This window comes from Podarcis cretensis (assembly GCF_951804945.1).
Source record: "Podarcis cretensis genome assembly, chromosome: 15".
Classification (NCBI taxonomy): domain Eukaryota; kingdom Metazoa; phylum Chordata; class Lepidosauria; order Squamata; family Lacertidae; genus Podarcis; species Podarcis cretensis.
In genome coordinates this window covers 33794704-33817175 of record NC_137185.1, presented here as the reverse complement: position 1 = coordinate 33817175, position 22472 = coordinate 33794704, and the positions used below count along the sequence as shown (strand labels likewise).

The window sequence follows — 22472 nt, the reverse complement described above, 5'->3', positions numbered from 1 at the left end:
ATTTGCAAAGAAAGCCTTGGTCATTGACTGTGGGTTCCGTACCGCTGCTCCCCACAGGTATGAAGTAAACAAAGAAAACATCCTTCAGATTCAGCACTTGACGATGAACGATGCTGGGAAATATGTCTGTACTGCTCGCAACCAGGTGGGAACCATCTCTGCCAAAGCATCTTTAACTGTGCAGGGTAAGCGACTCTTATCAATATCAATATTTGGCCCTTGGGACCTTGTCCAGGCCACACCCACTTCCCAAGCCACTCCCCCTGTGACCAGGCATGCTCCTCGAGGGCTTGACCTGGCCAGCTATGACAATGGCTCTGGTTTGCCTGAAGGAAGAATGACCTCACCAGGAAGCTAGCCTGGCTATTTCAAGAATTAGAAGGGGAGGGACAGCCAGGCATTCAAAGGGTCTCAACATACAGCCTAGTCCCCCCCCCAACTCATAACATTATGCAGCTGTGAAAAAAGGACAGCACATGAAAACAAAATAGGAGCACATGCCCACCTCCAGAAAAAAGAGAAAAAGTGAGAGGTGTTTTCTTTTTTTAATTTAACAATTTTTTTTCTACTCCTTTTCTGTGAAATGCACAGAAGAATTGAGGGGGGGGGAGGAAACAGCTGATGTTAAGCATGTGACAAAATCAGTTAACAAGAACATTTATGTCTTTTGGCAAATCACATTTCTTAAATTTTGCAGTTCCAAGCTGAGAGAGGGTGTCACAATTCGCTTCAATGTGCATAAAAAACAAGCTGGGAAATTAACCAAATGCCAAAAAACACACACCAAGTAATGGTTACTTGGGTGTGAGGCTCTGGGACAAATGCCCCCCCCCTCTTCCCCTGTGATCAGCCCTGTGTGTAGAAACCTCTGGCTTCTGTGTGACAGGAAGGTAGTCTACCATAGCAGGATGAGAATTATGCCTGTTGTTTTGCTGCCTTCACTTTTGGTACTGTTGACTTTTTGCCTCTGGGCACACTTCTTACCTTTGGCTCTACATACCACTGGCGTGAGATCTTCAACAGGTTGCCCACTGTTGGAAGATGTCCATATGTCTGAAAAAGGTTCCTCACCTTTTTGCTGTAGCCTAACACGGGTGGCGCAAGGGATGCGGGTGGCGCTGTGGGTTAAACCACAGAGCCTAGGACTTGCCAATCAGAAGGTCGGCGGTTCGAATCCCCATGACGGGGTGAGCTCCCGTTGCTCGGTCCCTGCTCCTGCCAACCGAGCAGTTCGAAAGCACGTCAAAGTGCAAGTAGATAAATAGGTACCAGCGGGAACTTCCTCTAGCGGGAAGGTAAACGGCGTTTCCGTGCACTGCTCGGCTTAGTCATGCTGGCCACATGACCCAGAAGCTGTACGCTGGCTCCCTCGGCCAATAAAGCAAGATGAGTGCCACAACCCCAGAATCGGACATGACTGGACCTAATGGTCAGGGGTCCCTTTACCTTTTTAAAGAACAACTAGGAGGGCACCAGGTTGGGGAAGGCCATAGAGGAAAGCCAAAATGATGTATTTTGATAATTGCTATTGTTGGCATCCCTCTGCCTTGGGAGATTATGGAGGAGTGTACCTTTGAGGGTGAAGTCAAACTATTGGAAGGTTGCAGCGCCTGCTGTGGCTGGAGAGACATGTTTTGTTGCAGCGGGGACAGATGAAAGCATAGGCACTGAGTTGCGACCAACATTGGGTTGGCCCTTCGCTAGTGCATGAAGTCAATAAGCAATGCCCCCCCCAACCCGGCCAGGCCAACTCAGCCCACCATCCCACCGCCAGCCACCTTACCTTCGTGAAATGAATGTGCTGCCGTGGCCCTGGTGATCCTCAAAAGAACAAGGCAGAGCCAAGCATCTTCATCCTGGCGTGTACTTTTGAGGATAGCCACAAAATTGGGGGTGGGCGGTCCCCTTCTTGAAAATATTGGAGGCTCCCTGGCCCCCACAGCCCTCCGTAGATGGCAGCTCTGGATGAAGGCATCCGGTTGTGTTGCTGCAGATGCACCAAGTAGTTTCTTCTCTCTGAGCTCCTCCCAGCGGTCATTCCTCCTCTGGTCATTGCTATGGATGCACAACCAGACTTTCTGTCTCCAGGCACTGGGGTCGCCTGCAAGCGATTCCCACAATGGCAGCCTTCATTTATTGTGAGCTGCGTTGGTCACCATATCCTGTAGGAAAGCAGCATAATGCAAAGGAAGGTGGGACTCCAAAAGGACTGACCTTATCATCTCTCAATTTGGGTAAAGTCCAGGTTCTCCAAGGATCCACCTTTGAGTCTGTTTTTGTGTTTTTTTGGCTTTTAGATCCCCTGGACACTGGCCAGAGCAAGCAGGACAGGCCAAAAGATGCATTGAAGGAGCCGATGGATGCAAAGGTTTACCTGGCAAACGTCACTGCTGTCCCCTCCACGCCAGCAGCCCACCTGCATTGGAAGGTGAATTAGATATAACAAAGGTGTAACAGGGCAAACAGATGGGGCAGCATGCTCTAAACCCATGGGTCATTCCAGCTGGGCCCACAAGGTGATTTCCCCAAATCATGCTCACCTCTCAATCAGCTGATGTGACTTCAGCAAGACAGGTTTTGGTTCTGCATTAGGTGTGGATGCTTGTTCCCAGGAGGATTTAACCCAAGATTTATCTTATCAGCTGACACGTGGGAGTTAAATTGTTTTCAGGGAACAGGCACACACAGCCAAAGGAAGCCTGTAAAATGCAGACATCTTTCTCCCACTTCCTGCAGCAGCAGAGGTGGGGATGAAAGGGAGAAAGTAGCTGTAAAATGCAGGGATTTATAGAACACTGCTGTTTTAATCTGTTCATGAATGTTGTTCAAAATCCAAATTTTGAGCTGAATTGAGCTGGCTGTTCAGAGTTGAATTGCAAAAGCTTGCAGAATTTTAATTTAATTTAATTTGGGGTGAAGATTCCGTTTGGCTTTTGTCTACTCCCACTTTGTTTCATAGCTTTTGTGTTCCTCAGGGACCTCATCTATATCTCCAAGAGTCGCTTGACCCGAACAATGCTGTGGTTTCTGCAGATATCACAGTTCTCTCTGATTTAGGGTTGGGAGAGAAATCTACCCATGTTGCATTTTAAGGCAAGCCTGCTTAATTCACGTTTTGTGAACCAACAAGTCAAATGAAAGGCAGCCATCCTTCAAAACCCACACACGCCTCCAAATTCTATGACATCATTCTCCAGATAAAAAGGGTGCATGAAAAGGCACATGATATCAAAGAAAATGACATTACATTGGAGGGAAATGCTTGCAAAAAATGTGTATATTAGTCAAAATTGTATAACTAAATGCATGCATCGTGTGCAGTTTTGTGCAGATGTTTTTAAAGGAAGAAATTGCAAGCTGAAAGAGTCAGGGAAAGTGAATTTAAGGTTGGAAGAATGAGAAATGGGGAGAAGCTTAAACTGTCAAATTTTCTGCATTCCTACTCTGAACCAGAGGTTAACCCAGATTTCCCACCTATTGTCTTGAAGGTTGTCTCCTCTTCCCAGCGCATAGATGGCTATGTGGTGTTCTATCGCTCCCTGTTGCCTGTGACCACACACTGGGCTGAATGGCATGTCCAAAGCAACCACCGCACCATCGTCCCAGGGCTTGAGAGAGGTTATAAGTATGAATTCAAGGTGCAACCATATTCAGGAAAGGTTTATGGCTTGGACAGCAATGTAAGGGACCTCTGGATCCCAGAAGAAGGTACGACCCTTCAGCACTTCCTCTTTTTGAAGGCTAAATATTCTGGTTTTTTTTTATAATAATATTTATTAAGTTTCAAATTAACACATAAAAACACAAATCCAAACAACAATAAAAACATACAAAAACCAACATACAAAACAAACAAAACAAGTATAAATTCAGATCTTATTTTCAAAACCTACTTTCACCGACCTCCTCGCACCTCCCCCTTCTGTATTCTAATCTCATTTTTCTTGTCAGCAAATCCTTTCCCATATTTCCCATAGTTTTAAATAATTCTATTCTTTTTCCTTAATCAACGCCCCTGCAAACCGCTAATTTTTAAACCCATATCTTTTTAGCCTTCATTAATTTTATAATGTTTATTAAGAAAGTCTTTGAACTTCTTCCAGTCTTCTTCCACTGTCTCTTTGTCCTGGTCTCGGATTCTGCCAGTCATCTCTGCCAGTCCCATATAGTCTGTCATCTTCATCTGCCACTCTTCCAGGGTGGGTAGATCTGGTGTCTTCCAATACTTTGCAATAAGGATCCTTGCTGCTGTAGTAGCGTACATAAAAAAGTTCTGTCCTTCTTTAACACCACATGGCTTACCATACCCAGGAGGAAGGCCTCTGGTTTCTTCAGGAAGGTATATTTAAATACCTTTTTCATTTCATTATATATCATTTCCCAGAAAGCCTTAATCCTTGGGCATGTCCACCAGAGATGAAAGAATGTACCTTCATTTTCTTTACATTTCCAGCATTTATTGTCTGATAAGTGGTAAATTTTTGCAAGCTTGACTGGGGTCATGTACCACCTATAAATCATTTTCATAATGAAGGCTAAATATTCTGGAACATAGGTGAAGAACCAGTGGCCCTCCATACATTGTTGGACTCCAACCCCCATCGGTCCCAGTCACCACATCCTAATGGCCGGGGACAATGGAGGTTGTAGTCGAGCAGAGATACATCTAGAGCAGGGCTACACCTAGTTGCAGTCCTTCAAGGCATCTAGGGGGCTACAAGTTCCTCAATCCTGCTCTAGAGACAGTGATGTGGTGTGATCTGTGCCTAGCAGTTTACTTTCCTTAGGCAGTGGGGTGCATGTGAACATAAAGAAATGAGTTATATTGGGCATGGGGGATATGTGGCCCTCTGTCAGGGACAGGGCAGAGGAGGAATGGCGGAGACCGCCTCCCCAGCCTGACCCTTCCAGAGAAGAAGACAGTTCAGAATTACAACAAGGGTTTGAGGGAGATCACCGCTCAGAGGAAGATGAGGGGGAAAGCTGGGCAGTAATGGGAGAGGAAGAAGAAGAAGAAGCACCAAAGGGGCGACAGCTGACAGATACAGTGTCTTTAGAAAGCATTCCCCAACCCCCAACCCCTTCCAGAACCCGGCGAGCATTGAAAGTAGGAGAGCAAAGAGCTCAAAGGCAGAGGGCACTTCTCAGCTCCCATAGTGATGACGCATGAAGGGAAAGAGGGAGGGGGGTGGATACTCACTTGGGGAAACATCATTATTCCAAAAGGCTGCATTTCCAAGCCTCTCTCTGTGAATATTGAATAAAAAGCAGTTGGTAAGGACTTTCCCTTGTCTTATCCGTTCCTGGCAACCTGTCGTGGGGATTTGGATCCTCTGACGACTGACATCCTCTGGATGTGTTAGACTCCAACTGCCCCAGCCAGCATGATCTGGGGTGATATGAATTAGAATCTTAACATTTGGAGGGCCACAGGTTCCCTTGGCCATTGATCCGTTTCCCCCATTATTGTCTCACCTGACTGGACACAGTTCTCTAAGATGCCAGGGACAGGACTTTTTCTAGCTGTGACACCTGAGGCTCCTTTAACTGAAGACTGAACCAACCCAGGACCTTCTGTCTACAAAGCATGTGGCTGAGCTTTGACCTAGCCCTTGGAGGCCAGTAGGATTCTTCTGTGCTCTTGCACCTTTGCAAAACCCAGGCAGCACTGAGCATATGAACCCTGCCTTGTTGTCATGAAATGGAATTCAGAATACATAATTCAAATGTGAACTTTCCCCCATCCCACGCTCTCTAGTCTTCTGCTGATAGTGCCAGCCCAAGGCTAATTTCGCCACCTCTCTTGGAGAACACCAGGCATGCAAAGGATTGGGATCCCTCAGTCCTGAACTCATGATCTTGAGCTGTTGAATTGTATGGAGGAGGCAGGAGGTAATAGAGTAGATAATAGCACGTGGCTAGAGGCCTGTTGCACAAATAATTTTTGCTCCTTCTTTTCCTAAAAAATATCTCAGCAACCCTATCCTTTCCTTTCTTCCCAGTGCCTGGTGCTTCCCCTGAAAGCATCAGCATCACCACATTTCAAGATGTGAATGGCACTGTGATCATCCACTGGGAGCCCCCTCCACAAGACATGCACAATGGTATCATCAAAAGTTACCAGGTAAGGAGGAATGAAATTGGTGCCATTTGGGTACCACAACATCTGGTTGATGGTGATGGATAGAAGGAATCTGGAGGGAGGATGATTAAGTGGTATTCCACCAAGGTCTGGTGGAATAGAACATTTCATGGGGGTGGATCAATTAAAACTATGGTTGCAACCCTTCAGCATTATCCAGCTGTTGTCCTTGAGGAAACTGGGGAAACTAGAGATGTGCTTGAGTGGCATGCAGTTACGTGTCTTTATGTTTCTTGAAATAATTACAGGCACGAGGGAATCTTTGGCCCTCCAGGTGTTTCTGAACTACAGCTCCCATCAGCCCTAAGAAGCATGGTCAATGGACAGGGATGGTGGGAGTTGAAGCTCAGAAGCATCTGAAGGGCCAGAGGTTACCCACACCTCATATGGTTCTTACTTTGCCATTTCAAGGCTCCTTTCCTCTTTTGCCTGCTGTCATGCTCCTTGTATATTATACAAGTACAGCAGATGTGCTGACTCTGGACTTACGTTCCATGGCAGGGTAGGGAATCTCAAGCCTGGGGGTCAAATGTGGCCCTCCTGAAATCTCGACCTGGCCCTCAGAATTCTCAGCAGGCAGCACCCCTCACTGGTACTGCTTCACCCCTCAAGTGTCTTTACTTGGCTAGAATGTGTCCTTGAATTCTGACATTGCTTCTTGCTTGCCTGGGTGGAGGCAAGGCAGGGGCATGTGTGTGTTTGTAGAAACTAGTCTACTTTACAGAGATAAAACTTTACATTCCTTGCCCTGCCCACTTTTTCCTATAGTGGGATCTTCACTGGATCCCAGTAAGTTTCCGAGCACAATTCAAAGTGCTTGACTTCCAATCCTTGGCTTCCCCCATTCTTAAACCCAGTCCTTCTTCCATGACCAAGTCCTTCGCCATACTTTCTAACTAAGGTACGGACACACAGTATGCTCTTTAGTTAGAAAGTATGGAGAAGGACTTAGTTGGAGTAACGCTTCCCTGCTTAGAAAATGTGTCTGTGCAGGCACTGTCGAGCTGCGAGGCTGTACCACCAACCCATCCCTTTTACCCCTGTGGGTCAGAAATCATGTCAGGGTAACTGGAATTTATCCTCTTTCTAATTTGGGGATTTAAAAACAAAAGGTGGGGTTGTGAGTTTCTGTATAGTATACAGTCCTCTTCAGAGCTAGATCTGTTTATACTGAAACTCCCCGGATTCTCCAGCAGCCTGCCTCATCTCTTGTCTCAGTTCAAAGTGTTGGCGCTGACCTTTCAAGCCCTAAATGGCCTCGGCCCTGTATACCTGAAGGACCGTCTCCCCCCACATTGTTCAGCCCGGACACTGAGGTCCAGCTCCGAGGGCCTTCCGGCGGTTCCCTCACTGCAAGAAGTGAAGCTACAGGGGATCAGGCAGAGGGCCTTCTCAGCAGTGGTACCCTCCCTGTGGAATGCCCTCCCCTGAGCTGTCAAGGAGATAAATAACAATACAACTTTTAGAAGACACCTGAAGGCAGCCCTGTATTGGGAAGTTTTTAATGTTTGATGTTTTGTTATGTTTTTATATTTTGCTGGAAGCTGCTCAAAGCGGCTGCGGCAACCCAGACAGATGAGTAATAAATAATAAAATAAATAATTTTAATAAATAATTTTAATAATAATAAATAATATAATAATAAATCAATAATAAAATCAATCAAACAAACAAACAATCAATTCCTCTGGCTTCACACACTACTGGCATGTGTGCCCTCCCCCCCCCGAAATGCAGCCCACAGACTGGAAAAAAACTTAGCCTTAGCCACCCCCTGTTATTTGGCATCTTTCCCCAACATTGCATCTACCTCTTACTGCTTTGCTAGATGTGTGACTCTGTGCAGGATATATTTGGTTCCTCTCATGTGTGCTTCTGTTCTGCAGAAATTGTCGTCTTGTGCTGCTCTGTGTGAGACAGGCTGACATTTTTCTTCTCTTGCCTTGTGTTTGCAGGTCTGGTTCCTGGGCAATGAAACTCACTCAGGCTCTAACAGAACAGTGGGTGGAGAAACACACAGCCTAGAAGTGTCAGGCCTGGCTAATGGGCAAAAATACTGCGTGCAGGTAGCAGCAGTCAATGGAGCTGGAATTGGAGTACCCAGTAATCCTGTTTGCAGTGCTGTAGGTCAGAGGTGCTATTTTGTAGCTGATCTCTTAGTACAAGGGTGGGGACACCTGTGGCAATCTAGGTGCTGTTGGACTAAAACTCCCATCATTCCTGACCATTTACTATGCTGGCTCCGGTAGATGGGACTTGTAGCAGTGCCAGTGATGGCCACCAAAAGAGGGTGCCTTTAAAAGAGGATGGTGCCAATTCATGGACGAGAGCCCAAAAATATGGTTCAGAAGCTTTACTTATATTAGTAAAGTAAAACACTTTTATATGCGTTCTAACACTGTGACCCACCAGATGGCGCTGTGGAATCCTGTCTTTTGTCAACGTGATTTCCCTTTATGAAATTTACAAAGTGTTTAACTGAAACGCTTCTTTGATGTGCCTAAATCCAGCCTTACAGAACTTCAAAACAACTTAGAACAAATAAATTTACATCCACTTAGTTGCATAATTTCGTATACTGATCCCAGCATGAGACATAATATCTTAGATTATAAATATCTTGCAGTCTGAGCTAAAAACCAAAGCTCTGTCTCTTATCCATTGCAGCCTCCATTAGCCTCAGGCTGCTTTCCTGGAGTCAGAGATTCACACAACTGCAATACCGCCTCTCCCCATATGAACCTACTCGGACCCTGAAATCATCCTCTGAGGCCTTTCTTTGTGTGCCTCCTACTCAAGAGGTCCAGAGGGTGGCAACACGAGAACGGGGCCTTCTCTGCAGTGGCTCCCTGTTTGTGGAACACTCTCCCCAGGGAGGCTCACCTGGTGCCTTCATTATACACCAGGCATAGGCAAAATCTGGCCCTCCAGATGTTTTGAGACTACAGCTCCCACCATCCCTGACCACTGGTCCTTTTAGCTAGGGATGATGGGAATTGTAGTTCCAAAACATCTGGAGGGCCAGAGTTTGCCTATGCCTGTTATACACCTTTAGGTGCCAGGCGAAAACATTCCATTTAACCAGGCCTTTGGATGATTAACATCTGATGCCCTTTTAAATGGACTGTGAAAGGAGGGATTATTGGCTTGTCTTTGTTTATTATTATTATTATTAATAATAATAATATGTTTTTATTTTGCAATTCTATGTTGTGAACCGCCCTGAGATCTACAGGTATAGGGCAGTATACAAACACCAACAACAAAGAGAGCATCTCACCCAAGTTGAATGCCTCCAGATTAACATATGCATAGACCTGTACTACAGTCCTTTTCATGTAATTCTGAGCTAAACACCTTGTGACTGAGCCAGCAGAGATACAGCCCCACTTAATGATTGACCTGTTATCAGCTTCAGTGGAAATTTTCAGCCATTCTTCACAGTACAATCCAGGCACATTATAGATTTGTTTCCCATTTCAATGTACATTAAAACAATGATACTTAACAGGGCTGTAGCTTCCTCCTCCTTAGTCTCAGTGTAGTCCTTGTAGGGAGGAGGATGGGGAGCAAAACTGGGATGAGTTGGCTCTGCCTGTCATTGGCTCTGGCTCCACCTGCTGTTGGTCCTCTTCCCCTCCAGCTGCCATGGGCATCTGGCATCACTGCAGCATGTGCCCTGCCACTCACCTGTAGCTGTGCCTCCCACTGAAGATGTTGTCCATGCGGCCAGGGCTCATCTACTGTGTGTACACATAGCCCAAACCTTCTTCATTCTTCTGTGGCTTAAGTTCACCATCACACCTTCTTCCACTGAGAGTCTGTGTGGTGTAGTGGTTAAAAGCAGTAGACTCGTGATCTGGTGAACCAGGTTCGCGTCTCCGCTCCTCCACATGCAGCTGCTGGGTCACCTTGGGCTAGTCACACTTCTCTGAAGTCTCTCAGCCTCACTCACTTCACAGAGTGTTTGTTGTAGGGGAGGAAGGGAAAGGAGAATGTTAGCCGCTTTGAGACTCCTTCGGGTATGATAAAGCGGGATATCAAATCCAAACGCTTCTTCTTCTTCCTTCCAGGGCCGATAGTCGAGAAGATGGCCAAGACCCCAGACTTCCATTCCGCCAACTACATCCTGGAAGTGGTGCGTCAACCTGTCTTCATTGCCAGTGTGGGCTCAGCACTCTGGGTCATGCTGATGGCGTTCACGGTTTACGTTTGCCAGCAGCAAGCCAGGCAGTATGGCCGGAGACGTCCATATGCCCTAGGTGAAGGTAAGGGAAGCAGATAGAGTCTGGCTTTAGGCTTATAGAAAGAGCAGTGTTTTAACTCATTGCACTGGGTCTCGAGTGGGTGAATGGGTTCATTGTAGGGTATCAGTCTGAACAGGACTCTCTGCCTGTGGTGGGAAACCTTTTTCAGTCTGAGAGCCCCATTTCCTTCTGGGCAACCTTCTGAAGCCTACGTTTCAGTGATAGGCAGAGCCGGAGACTGAAGTGGGTGCAGCTATTATGCAACCTTTACCATTGTACGATAGACTAGTTTCTACATACAGTCAACACAACCCTCTCCTATCATCCGTCCTGGCAAGCAACAGGTGTTATCAGAGTCCAAGGATGTATCCCAGCTGGTCAAAACACTCAAGGAGAGTGTGAAGCAGGGATGTAGCCTGGGGAGAAGTGTTTTGGCCTGGGAAGATTTCCAAGAGTTTTACAGAGATTGCTGGGTCAGTGTAGGGAACCCTGCTCTATTCTAAGCAGGGATGCATGGAAAAAAAATGTCACAGCATGTGCATCGCATGTGATTGTATGTGGGGGGCATTGCTTTCTTGAACACCGCCCCCCAAGCAACTGAATACAGTAAGCACACCAAGAGGTCACTTGAGATCCCAGGTCAGGAGTTAAGTTGTGGTCTTAATAGTTTGGCCCTAGGAAGAGGCTTTATGCAGTGTGGCAGGGAGTCATAAAATGAATTGTCAGTGAAGACAGGTTTGTGAGTCGAGGACCCACCACCCGCATAGGATTATAATAAGACACAAAGACACATTATTTTAGGTTAATAGGCAAAATTAGGCCACAACTTTATTGGTTACAGCATGTGAGTAGTATTGGCTTAGGCATTGGATGAAACAGCAATACAAGACTCCACCCTGCACAGCTGGGAGTCATTTCAGGTTTAACAACCAATGGGAGGAGCTTGTTGATGCAAATACAACTGGAAGCTCCCCCATGACGTCACTGGGGGTCATGCCATGGCCTGAGCCACCAGCAGGGCATTGGACAAGATTCCTTTAACGAAATACCCAAAAGAGGGGGGTAGATGATGGCGCATACCCAATCCTCCAACACAGCACACATATTCCAATGCCTAACTGCCAATACCAGAAAGTTGTGACGAATTGCTACGAGGTAGGCGAAAAAACCAAGAGGCTGGTGCCAATTTGCCAAATGGATAAAAAAGTCCTACCAGGCCCCTTGGGCAACCAAGGCAACCAACCGAAGTCCATAGCAAGGTCAATACGCGAAAGAAGCTGACCTAAAAGGGAGGGAGAGCAGGAGAACTGAAGAAAGCAGGAACCAACTGGGAGCTGAGTGCTGCCACAGTGTTTAAATGCAGCTAGTCCCACCCACCAGCCGGCCCTATTGGTTGGCTGGAAGGCTTGGCCGCGGCAGCAGAAGCAATCAGGAGCAGGGAGCCGAATAGGCCTCCCTGCCCCTGCGAGAAGCTGTCAGCTGCAGTGAGGAATCATAAAATGAATTGTCAATGAAGACAGGTTTGCCTGCCTAATGCTATTTTGCCATGCACCTCACTCTCTCCAGGTTTGTATAGAAACGCCAGTGATGACACCATCATCAAACACAGGTATGCTGCCGTTCCCCCTCTCTCTAGGGATGCATGCATATTTATATCTGGGCAAGACAGCTCTAGCAAAATAGTTAAATGTCGTGGAATGTTTGATGACAATCAGGGGGCAAGTTATCACCCGCCACCACTGTGTCCCAGAATTAAATAGCAATTTCACTTCTTTATTTCCTGTCCTTGTCATGCAAAACCAGAACAAAATCGCTGCAGTTCTATATATATGTTTTGTTGTTGTTTAGTCATTTAATAGTGTCCCATGGACCAGAGCACGTCAGGTACTCCTGTATTCCACTGTCTCCCACAGTTTGGTCAAACTCATGTTAGTAGCTTCGAGAACACTGTCCAACCACCTCGTCCTCTGTCGTCCCCTTCTCCTTGTGCCCTCCATCTTTCCCAACATCAGGTCTTTTCCAGGGAGTCTTCTCTTCTCATGAGGTGGCCAAAGTATTGGAACCTCAGCTTGAGGATCTGTCCTTCCAGTGAGCACTCAGGGCTGATTTCCTTCAGAATAGATAGGTTTGATCTTCTTGCAGTCCATGGGACTCTCAAGAGTCTCTAAAGAGTCTCTATATATGTTTAGTCTTCTTGTAAGGGGTGTGTGCTGAGGTATATACTTCTGCAGCTCACTAGTCCTGTGTGTGCAAATGAAGACACCTGCCAAGTTTGAATGCCCAAGCTACTAACAGAGTCGTGTCATGTCCTTCTCTGATTTCATAGTCTTCTGTCTGTCTGTTTAGTCAGTGAGTCTGTCTGCCACACTACCGAGATTCGCATCTATGAAAGTGTGCCTATTTCCCCTCTGACTGTAGGGTAGACTGTAGCGATTCTCCCTGGCTTTCCAACACATGGAAGTCAACTTCAGGCTCCAAGAACTACAGCACCAGCAGCAGCTTGAGCAGTCAGCTCCTGTGGACTGAACCCAAAGATAACCAGGAATCCCATAAATCAAGTAAGTGTCCCTTGTGAACAGCAGGTGATGGATTAGTTTTGCTTAGAGGTGGCGCTGTGGGTTAAAGCCTCAGCGCCTAGGACTTGCCGATCGAAAGGTCGGCGGTTCGAATCCCTGCGGCGGGGTGCGCTCCCGCTGCTCGGTCCCAGCGCCTGCCAACCTAGCAGTTCGAAAGCACCTCCGGGTGCAAGTAGATAAATAGGGACCGCTTACCAGCGGGAAGGTAAACGGCGTTTCCGTGTGCGGCTCTGGCTCGCCAGAGCAGCGATGTCACGCTGGCCACGTGACCCGGAAGTGTCTCCGGACAGCGCTGGCCCCTGGCCTCTTAAGTGAGATGGGCGCACAACCCCAGAGTCTGTCAAGACTGGCCCGTACGGGCAGGGGTACCTTTACCTTTACCTTTACTTGCTGAAATTTTGCTGAAATTTACAATCTGATCCACTTCCTGGGAATTTTTCTGCTCCTTAAATCGTTAGAGAATTTCACACATCGACCACCCTGGAGAACATTTGGCAAGATAACCTGAGAATATTGTTCCTTACAAGTTAGGTGGATAATTTTGGGTGGAACTGTGCATCTGGTTTTAATATCGTTTATTATAATATGGTTGTTGCCCAAGTATAGGGGAGCATTTATCCTTGCTCATTTCAGCGAGTTGCCTTTTGCACTGTTAAGTGGACGATTCACCAAGCCTTGGGTTTATGAACAGTTGCATTTGTGTGGAGTTGGAGCAATAGGACCTGTTGACCCCGTTCTTCTGTACTGCAATCTGTATAGGGAGTGTAGAGAGAGCGGATGATTCTCCTTTTATTAAGCACTCTCCCAGGAAGATCTGAAGATCTGGTCTCCATCTGCTTAAGGGATGCTCACTCGTATGCTACTGGGAAGGTTGTAAAAAAAAATAAACCTGACTTCAATACAGATCAGGAGAAATTGTCTGTTGGCTTGAGAGATGGGGGAAAAGTATAATAGTATCCCATCTGTTTTCAATTGTTTTAACAAGCTGTATGTTTTATTTCTGTATTTAATTTTATTGATCTGCAGCCATAATAAAGAATTATATTATTGTTGAAAGAAGCAAAGGGGTCCTTGCAAACCTCCACTGTTAGCTTACTGCCACCTTCATCCACTGACAGTATTATTTCATTCATTCATTCAGTGAGCTGGTTTGCAGGCAATGCGAGCTTAGTGGAGGTGTGTGAATGTAAGGGTTCCTGGAATTGGATCCTCTTCCTGTTGCACCACTGCTGCGCTTGACCATGGTTCGGCTTAGCATGTTGTCTGAGCTGGGGATCTTACAAAAGACAAACCATGTATTGTAAACCAAGGAACAAGGCATGGTTACAGCTCATGGTTTTTCTGGAGTGAAACAAACCATGATCCCTGATTTGGATGACACACTGAGAAAAACCATGGCATATTTCAGCAACCATATTGGAAGCATCAGGGCTGGAGAAGGAGCCAAGGTAGCTTTAATCTTGTCTCTGGTAACCTGCCCATCCATGCATTCTAGAGTTATTTGGATTTTGCACATCTCTGAATTTTGAGGTACAAGGGTGCCTCGCAAGACGAAATTAATCCGTTCCGTGAGGCTCTCCATATAGCGGTTTTTTCGTCTTGCGAAGCAAGGCCATTGACAGCTTAGCGGATTAGCGCTATTAGCGGTTTAGCGGCTTTTAGCGGATCAGCTGATAAGCGGCTTATCAGCGGATCCGCTGATAAGCGGCTTAGGGCTTAGGAAAAGGGGGGGGTGAAGGGAAAAAACCCCGCAGGAACTCGCAAGACATTTTCGTCTTGCGAATCAAGCCCATAGGGAAATTCGTTTTGCGAAGCGCCTCCAAAACGGAAAACCCTTTCGTCTAGCGGGTTTTCCGTCTTGCGAGGCGTTCGTCTTGCGGGGCACCGCTGTACCTATCAAATGCATATACCGTATTGGCCTGAATATAAGCCTCATTTCCCCCTCCCCCAAATTGTGCAGCATAAATTCGCGACCTTACAAAAATCGACTTTTACGATATCGCTGCTGAAACAGACATATGGTAATATGGAACAAAAAATGTTTTATTGCTGATTTGAGACCGTTCGTTTGTCATTTATGGGTGTGAGCAACTGAGGAATTGTATTCAACTGAACAGCAATTTGCAATTTTAGCGATTGTACGGTAACTTTTGCGGGCTTGCAAGATCAAAGGCTTAAATTGGCTCGGAGTCACAATTCTACCAACCACAGCAATTTTCAACCTGTAACCCAATTTTGAGGGAGCGGCTTATATTCAGGTATTTACTCCCCCCACCCCCAAATTTTAAAGGTGCGGCTTATTTACGGGTATGGCTTATATTCAGGGCAATACGGTAAAATGTGTACTATAAGGATAAAATAAACTCTTGGAAATGCATACTATGAGAGACATTTAAAAATGCATTTAAGAACATTTAAGTATACATATTTAAATATGATCTTTTTGTAGATTCCCTTTTAAAAAAAAATCAGATAATTGCAGTAAAGGGGCAAAATGGACTTATGAATCAACACATGCAAAACGGCTATGAACTAAGTAGGTTGCTCCATCCCTGACTGGCTCCTCCTTTTTGTATTTTCCTTGCCCCCCTCCCCACAGCAGCATCCTTCGACAGGCAGAGCCAAGGTTCCCGCATCCAAACTGTTCCTTTGGTGGCTGATAGTAGGAGCAGCAGCCTATATGGGGCACTGTATGTAGACCTTCCCGTGAAGGACCTGAAAACTTTCTACAATGCCCCACCGCCTTGCCTTCCCAGCCCCAGCCTGCATGCCGTGGAACTAGTGCAAAATGGGGACCCGATGTTCATGCCCCACTACAGCCCGAACCCCTGGCTGGCCAGTACTAGGGGAGCAGCACGTCAAGGGCCACGGATGCCAAAGGGCTCCCTATCTCCAAATCTTATACCTCAGGGATCCTGGGATAAAAATAGCAAGAAAGGTAAGACATCTTCATCATCATCATATCTCTCTCTCTCTCTCTCGTCTGGGAGTTGCCTATGATATCATAATATATAAAGAGTTGTGAAAGTAAGGTTTCCTATTTTTTTTCTGGCAGAACTTTTGTGCCTTGAAGTTTGGCAGAAGATGCTTCTTCCTATTCTTATTCTTACTCTTATTTATATACCACCCTATACCCGGAGATCTCAGGGCGGTTCACAGAAAAGATCACAACATATATAATCAGAATAAAACCAACAAATAACATGCCCCCCCCCCGAAAAGAGCCACATTTTAAAAGGGTAAAAAGGTAAAGGGACCCCTGACCATTAGGTCCAGTCGTGACCGACTCTGGGGTTGCGGCGCTCATCTCGCTTTATTGGCCGAGGGAGCTGGCGTACAGCTTCCGGGTCATGTGGCCAGCATGACTAAGCCACTTCTGGCGAACCAGAGCAGTGCACGGAAACGCCGTTTACCTTCCCGCCAGAGCGGTACCTATTTATCTACTTGCACTTTGACGTGCCTTTGAACTGCTAGGTTGGCAGGAGCTGGGACCGAGCAACGGGAGCTCACCCCGTCGCGGGGATTCAAACTGCCGACCTTCTGATTGGCAAGTCCTAGGCTCTGTGGTTTAACCCACAGTGCCACCCGTGTCCCTTTTAAAAGGGTATAGGATGTCAAACAGATCAACCAAAGGCCTGGTTAAAAACGAACATTTTTGCCTGGCACCTAAAGGTGTATAATGAAGGTACCAGGTGAACTTTCCTGGGGAGAGCATTCCACAGATGGGGAGCCATTGCAGAGAAGGCCCCGTTCTCGTGTTGCCATCCTACAGACCTCTTGAGGAGGAGGCACACGAAGGAGGGCCTTCACTGCATCTGCCTGCTAGGACAGCTTTGCCTGATTAATTGTGTCATGTAGCTGTTAAAAGTTGCAAGAGCCCCATCTCTTTCTGGATGAAAGAGAAGCAGTATAGGTTACTTAACTGGACCTCTGGTTCTGGAGGAAGTCCCAGGCCACATAGGAAACTGCCTTATATCAAGTCTGACCATTGAGCCACCCTCTTCGCTGTTGTCTACACCAGAGGCAGCTAACCTATGAGCCTGTACAATTTGTTGGGTAATAATATAAGAATAAGAATAAGAATTTTGTTATTTATACCCCATCCATCTGGCTGCGTTTCCCCTGCCACTCTGGGCAGCTTCCAACAGAATATTAAAATACAATAATCTATGAAACATTAAAAGCTCCCCTAAAGAGGGCTGCCTTCAGATGTTTTCTAAAAGTCTGGTAGTTGTTCTCTTTGACATCTGGTGGGAGGATGTTCCACAGGGCGGGTGCCACAACCGAGAAGGCCCTCTGCCTGATTCCCTGTAACTTGGCTTCTCGCAGTGAGGGAACCGCCATAAGGCCGTCGGCGCTGGACCTCAGTGTCTGGGCAGAATGATGGGGGTAGAGACGCTCCTTCAGGTATACTGGACCGAGTCCAGTTAGGGCTTTCAAGGTCAGCACCAACACTTGGAATTGTGCTCGGAGCCAGTGTAGGTCTGGATGACAGCTCCCATCCTCCTAAGCCAGGCATAGGCAACCTCAGCCCTCCAAATGTTTTGGGACTACAATTCCCATCATCCATGACCACTGGTCCTGTTAGCTAGGGATCATGGGAGTTGTAGTCCCAAAACATCTGGAGGCCCAAGGTTTCCTATGCCTGTCCTAAACCATTGGCTGGGCTGGCTGGCATTAATGAAAGTTGGATTCCAATGACGTCTGGAGAATGGCAGGTTAGACACTGATTGGCAGCAGCTCTCTAGGATTTCAGACAGGTATCTCTCCCAGAGCTGCTTGGAGATGCCTGGGAATGAACTGGGGACCTTCTACATTCAAGGGTAATGGTCTACCACGGAGCTGTAGTCCCACATCCCTAGCAGAGACCTTTTCTTCCAAGGAACAACAATCTACAAGTTCTCTCGGCAGTTTATTTTACTGCAAAGCTGTTCCGCTAATGTTCATTTCAGGTTTACTGCCTGAAACGAATTTCCCTGTGGAGAGGGTGTCTTGTGGAGAGTATAAGATTATTTAGGGAGTTAGACGCAGGGATGACATAGAGAAAGGCATCACATCCGTGGCAGCGGGAAACCCGAAGGGTGCAGGGATGTAAGGAGGGCTGAATCTGAGATAGTGGCTTTAAATAACCACCGACAGGAGGTCTCTAGCTATCAATATTTTCGCTCCAGAGGGGGAGCTCTGCGGCAGCAAATGTGAAAATGAGTTGTGGCACCTTAAAGATCACTAGTCTTTATTAGGAGCAGAGTTTTGATGGAACTTGAGCCGACGGCACTGTGCACAAAGTGTTACCGGGTCTGTGGAGTGTTAACATTGTCTCTCCTTGCATCTCATGCCCTTTTGGACACCCTGCTCTTTACATTCAAGATATAGATAGATGGATATCTGGCACCTGATGATCATAGCATGTATCTCAAGTGGATTCTGGTGCACAAAAGCTTAGGTCACAATCCGTATAGTTAGTGCAGAGTACTGTCATTATGCTTTTTATTATGTTTATATTATATTTTTATTATTTATGCTCCATATTATTATTATTATTGTTATTATTTTTTTATTATTATCAGTGCTTTTTTCTGGGGGGTACGCAGGGATACGCATACCCCTAAACATTTTGTGAATCTAAGTTTGGCCTCATTGAGGGGATGTATTTCAATATGAGTAGGAGAATGAGAGTACCTCTAAACATTTTTTAAGAAAAAAAAGCACTGAATAACAACAACAACAACAGCATAAAAACACAAAATACACAATCAAAATATAAACAGAAGTAGCCAAATACCACCACCACAAAAAAACACATAAAACCAGTTAAAAACTTTTTTAAAAAACACACACAGAGAGACTTTAAAAAGCAGTTGAAAATGTGTTCTTAATGTTCTACACCTGGGATGTTTGGGTCAAGGGCAATATATGAATCAAATAATAATGATAGTTTTAAAGGTGTAAGGCTGGGCTTTGTGAATGTGTGATGAATGAACTGCAGAGAGGGGAAAGGGTGTGTATGTAAGCCCCCCCCCCCAGTCCCCTGGCATGCTGCCTTTCTGAATTTTGCATATTGGCCCACTCCACATTCTTCCCACTCTACACATTGTTAATGTTTCTCAGTACAGCCCAGGGAAAGAGAACTTGTCTTCCACCCTGGCAATGTCGTTGGAGTACAATTCCTACCCTACCCCTGATTGTTGTTCCCCATCTCAGCCTTAGAACTTCGGCTACCATCCTATATAGACTCCCTGACTCCACTGAATTCCATGGGGGTCACATCTGAGCAGACATGTCAAGAATTGCATAGGGTTGCTCCTCATGGTAACTCCCTGATTTGGCAATGGTAGCCACAATCATGAGCATCAGGAGTACAGTGGTACCTCGGTTTACAAACTTAATCCATTCCGGAAGTCCATTCTTAAACTGGAACCATTCTTAAACCGAGGCATGATTTCCCTAATGAGGCCTCCCACCGCCGGTTCAGATTCCACCGTTCGGATTCCATTCTTAGATCGAGGTAAAGTTCGCAAACCGGGAAGCAACTTCCGGTTTTGCGGAGTTTGTAAGCCGAATTGTTCGTAAACTGGGCTGTTCTTAAACCAAGGTACCACTGTATTGCCATAGAACAGATCTTCCTAATCTGGGCCTGAAGTTTTGTACTCCAGCTCCCATTATCTCCAGCCACATGGCCCATGGTCAAGGATGATGGAAGTAGGAATCCAGCGACATCTGGAGGACCACAGATTCCCCATCCCTGGCTAGAGAGACCAAACGTCCGAATAAGGCAGCTTCCAATGTCCTGAGTCTTGAGATAAGGGCTTTGTCCACCTCTAAATGTCATACGGATTCCTGGGGGTGGGGGAACATCCTTAGTTCAGCCCCTCCTCTGCATGATGCCAGCATCTCCCTGCCCTCCCTCCAGGGAGGCTGAGGTTCTCAGGAGGCCCTAATTGAATCATCTGCAAAGTTCAGGTACAAATTGAATGCCGTGACTTTCGCGGAATCTAATAGAAAACCTAATTTGCTTGCTGAAGCTGCTAATTGCCGGGAGCGATGCAGAGACGGTGGCCTTCTCTGCTGAGGACGAGGTGGGTGGGGTTGCTGGGAAACAAGCCTGGCAGCTCTGAGGGGCACCCCCATCGCTTGGTATCCATGTGATCCTCCACAACTTTGGCCTTTGCATTCAAATCAGGCCTTATGCCTCCAGAACCAATTATGAAAAAACCTCTCTAGTTCCCTGGAAGGTTTCAATGTGCACTGAAGGCCCCTTCCTCATATGTCACTGGTCCATCAACTGGCCTCCTCTCCAGCCCTTTTTTTTCTCCCCTACCTTCAGCATAGGGTCGCAGGCAGTGCTGTGGGTTAAACCACAGAGCCTAGGACTTGCCGATCAGAAGGCCGGTGGTTCGAATCCCCATGACAGGGTGAGCTCCCGTTGCTCGGTCCCTGCTCCTGCCAACCTAGCAGTTCAAAAGCACGTCAAAGTGCAAGTAGAAGGTAAACGGCGTTTCCGTGCGCTGCTCTGATTCGCCAGAAGCAGCTTAGTCATGCTGGCCACATGACTCGGAAGCTGTACGCTGGCTCCCTCTGCCAATAAAGCGAGAAGAGCGCCACAACCCCAGAGTTGGCCACGACTAGACCTAATGGTCAGGGGTCCCTTTACCTTTACCTTTACCTTCAACATGCTGGGGCATTCCTGGGCCACCTCAGGCAGCAGAGGTGGAGGGGGGCACAGCGGAGAAATCATTGTCATCAGTGGCAACATGAGGGGGGCACTAGGGTCGAGGACCAGTGGCAGCCGGGGGTGGGCAGCATTTTCACTTTTGCCGCAAGCAGCAAAATGTCCTGAGCCGGCCCTGCCGCCTGTTCCTACATCCTCTGTTACAAAGATGGGGAACCTTTGGCCCCCCAGATGTCGTGGGACTCTGATTCCCATCAGCCCCAGCCAGTATGGCCAATGGTCATGGTGGATGATGGGAGTTGTAGACCTACATCGTTTGGAAGTGCCACAGGCTCCCCATCCCTTTTCTATTAGAAAGGTTTTCCGAGATAAAGAGCTGTAATAAGAGATAGCAGGGGCCGCAAAAGTGCCTGTCATCAGGTAGCTCCTGGGCAGGCAACTGACAGTTATTATTTCATACCTATGGGACCGCCTCTCCTGGTATGTCCCACGGAGGACCTTACGATCTTCAACAAAAACATCTCGGAGGTCCCGGGCCACAGGGAGGTTAGGCTGGCCTCAACCAGAGCCAGGGCTTTTTCGGCTGTGGCCCCAATCTGGTGGAACGCTCTGTCACAAGAGACTAGGGCCCTGTGGGACTTGACATCTTTCCACAGGGCATGCAAGATAGAGCTGTTCCACCAGGCCTTTGGCCAAGGCACAGAACTCTAGCCCAATGGTTGCCATTAATTTGATTTGAACTGATTTTATAATGAAATGATTTTAGAATGTTGTATTATTTTACTGCTGTTAGCCGCTCTGAGCCCGACTTCGGCTGGGGAGGGTGGGTTATAAATAAAATGTTATTATTATTTCTAAATTTGCTTCTATACATAGTACATTGGCATGTGCCAATTTTATGCAAACACATATCCTCTTTTTTTTGTAATAAACAGTGTTTTTTCTGGGAGATAAAAGTGTGACACTTACTGTACCTGCACCTACCTACCTTCCTTCCTTTCTTCCTTTCTTCCTTCCTTCCTTTCTTTCTTTCTTTCTTTCTTTCTTTCTTTCTTTTAAAAAAACACATACCACACTTCTGAAACCGCCTTAGGTCTTCAGTAAAAATGCAGTTTTTTCCACACACAAAGATCTCCCAACCATCAGCCCCTACCAATAAATCATCAACCAGTCATTTTGATCCATTAACATGCAATCTTCCTAGCGAAAGATGGTTGTCCAGTCATTGCAACAATACAAATGCACTAACAAAAGGATTGAAAGAGAATTTTGGATGGGAACTACTACAGGCTCAGTTGCCTAAAACAATTTTAAAAATTGAAAGTGGCACTTCTTATCGAGAAAGAAGACGATATAGCGTGCCACAATTATCTCCTTTGTTAGTTGAAATGAGAATCAAGGCTGATCTGACTTGCACATGTCAATGTCTTTATCTCTTCCAGAGCTACAACAAGCACACAGCACTCCCATGCAGCCATCTAGCTTTTCAGCAGACTGGAGCAGCCAGGGCAGCCAGACAAGCTCTCGTATCAGCTCTGGGAAGCATCGGAGAACTCATGGTAGGAGAAGCAGCAAGGGGCAAAACAGAGCACCAGGAAGAAACTCAAATACAGGCAATGTTCTTAGAAACCTAGGGTTGGATCCAGACTAACAGTGCAGTCCTGTGCATGCTCACTTAGTGAGTTCAGTGGGACCAGCTTAGGCTGCTACCCTTCCTTCCTTCTTTCATTTTCATACAAAAAGTTCTTTCTTTTTTATTATTGAATTATGTTGCATACACAAACAATTAGAACAAAACTTACAGTTGTCAAACAGATTAAGTAAATAAAAGCAAAAAT

At 46.5% G+C, this 22472-nt stretch overlaps 1 protein-coding gene across 2 annotated transcripts in view; it reads left to right on the top strand.

Moving 5' to 3' along the window:
• Positions 1-22472, top strand: part of ROBO4 (roundabout guidance receptor 4) — a 99554-nt gene that overhangs the window by 35696 nt on the left and 41386 nt on the right. For both annotated transcript variants that reach the window (XM_079954937.1, XM_079954936.1), the window contains exons 6-15: positions 58-185; positions 2298-2428; positions 3489-3708; positions 6003-6124; positions 8098-8269; positions 10216-10410; positions 11956-11998; positions 12808-12947; positions 15565-15903; positions 22077-22193. In XM_079954937.1, coding sequence (XP_079811063.1) covers positions 58-185; positions 2298-2428; positions 3489-3708; positions 6003-6124; positions 8098-8269; positions 10216-10410; positions 11956-11998; positions 12808-12947; positions 15565-15903; positions 22077-22193 — 1607 coding nt within the window. The remainder of the gene's footprint in view (positions 1-57; positions 186-2297; positions 2429-3488; positions 3709-6002; positions 6125-8097; positions 8270-10215; positions 10411-11955; positions 11999-12807; positions 12948-15564; positions 15904-22076; positions 22194-22472) is intronic.